Source organism: Condylura cristata, unplaced genomic scaffold, assembly GCF_000260355.1.
Source record: "Condylura cristata isolate star-nosed mole 26May11 unplaced genomic scaffold, ConCri1.0 scaffold00054, whole genome shotgun sequence".
Lineage (NCBI taxonomy): Eukaryota > Metazoa > Chordata > Mammalia > Eulipotyphla > Talpidae > Condylura > Condylura cristata.
Window position 1 is genome coordinate 1,565,500 of NW_004567155.1, and position 1,755 is coordinate 1,567,254.

Consider the following 1,755-nt stretch of genomic DNA (forward strand, 5'->3'; position numbering starts at 1 on the left):
CCTCTGGGCCTGCGCCCTGCTGCCCGCGACCCTGGCCCGCGGGCGGGCTGCGCACCGCGGCTGTAACTCCTGCCGGGCCGGAGGCCTGGGCTGTCCCTGTCGCCGCCCGAGCCGGGCTGGGGAAGGCCGCGCCGCCGGCACTGGCCTGCCTGGGCATGCTGCTGTGGCCGGCCCCAGACCTGTTCTCCCAGGGAGGGGCGCCGGGAACCGCAGCCGGGGCCGCCTTCAGCGCTTCTGCCCACCCGGCAACTTCTAATTGGGGTGCGTGGTGGGGAGAGCTCAGCTGTCAGCCCTGCCGCTGGGCCCCCCCCAGAGCACCGGGTGGGGCCCTCCCCACCCTGGCGTTGGGGGTGCCACAGGTGGGCAGCTGGGCACCGGGCCCCCGGAGCGGGTCTCAGCTGAGCCGGCTTCCCGCAGGTGGCCCCGAGACCACCCCCCACCCCACCCCGAGGTGCCGACAGCGCCCCCGCCCTTGAGCAGCGATGACGGAGTATAAGCTGGTGGTGGTGGGGGCCGGGGGCGTGGGCAAGAGTGCCCTGACCATCCAGCTCATCCAGAACCACTTTGTGGACGAGTATGACCCCACCATCGAGGTAGGTGCGGGCGTGGGGGGGGTGGCCGCGCCCCCAGGGCCGGCCCTGAGCCTGCCTCCTGCAGGACTCCTACCGGAAGCAGGTGGTGATCGACGGGGAGACGTGCCTGCTGGACATCCTGGACACGGCGGGCCAGGAGGAGTACAGCGCCATGCGGGACCAGTACATGCGCACGGGCGAGGGCTTCCTCTGCGTGTTCGCCATCAACAGCAGCAAGTCCTTCGAGGACATCCACCAGTACAGGTGCGGGCCGGCCGGGGCCCCCCGCGCGCCCGCCCGCGCGCCGCTCACACCCCCTCCCCGCAGGGAGCAGATCAAGCGGGTGAAGGACGCGGACGACGTGCCCATGGTGCTGGTGGGGAACAAGAGCGACCTGGCCGCGCGCACCGTGGACGCCCCGCAGGCGCAGGAGCTGGCCCGCAGCTACGGCATCCCCTACGTGGAGACCTCGGCCAAGACGCGCCAGGTGAGGGCCCCCCCCGCCAGCCAGGGGCCCTGCGGCCAGCGGGCAGCGCTCATCGCCCTCCCTCAACACAGGGCAGCCGCTCTGGCTCTGGCTCCAGCTCCGGGACCCCCTGGGACCCTCCAGGACCCCCATGACCCAGCAGCCCCCCGCGCTGTAAGTCTTCCCGGACGGCAGGGCAGTGAGGGAGGCCAGGGCCGGGTCTCACTGACACAGCCGCAGGGGAGGTCCCTGGAGAGAGCTGCCCTGAGCCAGGCCGGAGCGGTGCCCCGGGGCCCCGTCCCTGCCCCGAGAGCCCCGACCCCTAGTGTGTCCCGGGGACGGGGGCACAGCGTGGCCCTCCCGCCTGCCCCGTGCCCGGGGGCAGCCCGGCTCCTGGCCCTGGCCCAGGCCCGCTGAGCCGGCCCCTCCCTGCAGGGCGTGGAGGACGCCTTCTACACCCTGGTGCGGGAGATCCGCCAGCACAAGGCGCGGAAGCTGAGCCCGCCGGACGAGGGTGGCCCGGGCTGCGGGAGCTGCAGGTGCCTGCTGTCCTGACGGCGTCCACGTCGTGTCCACACTGCTGCCCCCGGCCCTCCGGCCCAGGAGTCATCTCGGAGGGAGGAGGGAAGGGCCAGCGGCGCCCACGGACAGGGGTGTGCACACCGCCCGTGGACGCCCTGCGCAGACTGGCATGAACTGACTGGCGGCCACGCGCCC

General features: G+C 73.8%; 1 protein-coding gene across 4 annotated transcripts; it reads left to right on the top strand.

The window, feature by feature from the left end:
* Window positions 1-6: 6 nt before the first annotated feature.
* Window positions 7-1,749, top strand: HRAS (Harvey rat sarcoma viral oncogene homolog). 4 transcript variants are annotated; one of them, XM_004695086.2, is made up of 6 exons: window positions 7-261; window positions 418-593; window positions 658-836; window positions 900-1,059; window positions 1,131-1,212; window positions 1,474-1,564. In XM_004695086.2, the coding sequence occupies exons 2-5, from the start codon at window positions 483-485 to the stop codon at window positions 1,191-1,193; spliced, it is 513 nt and encodes a 170-aa protein (XP_004695143.1). In that variant the 5' UTR covers window positions 7-261; window positions 418-482; the 3' UTR covers window positions 1,194-1,212; window positions 1,474-1,564. The 4 variants fall into 4 exon arrangements, with proteins under 4 accessions (XP_004695143.1, XP_004695142.1, XP_012589821.1 ...); XM_004695085.2 differs by lacking the exon at window positions 1,131-1,212 and having other exon boundaries at window positions 1,474-1,749; XM_012734367.1 differs by lacking the exon at window positions 1,131-1,212 and having other exon boundaries at window positions 658-830; window positions 1,474-1,749.
* The last annotated feature ends 6 nt before the right edge of the window (window positions 1,750-1,755 follow it).

Coding starts and splice junctions, on each gene's coding strand:
- HRAS (XM_004695085.2), top strand. CDS start 483: ATGACGGAGTATAAGCTGGTGGTGGTGGGGGCCGGGGGCGTGGGCAAG. Junction 594..657: donor AGTATGACCCCACCATCGAG/GTAGGTGCGGGC, acceptor TGCCTCCTGCAG/GACTCCTACCGGAAGCAGGT. Junction 1,060..1,473: donor CCTCGGCCAAGACGCGCCAG/GTGAGGGCCCCC, acceptor CCCTCCCTGCAG/GGCGTGGAGGACGCCTTCTA.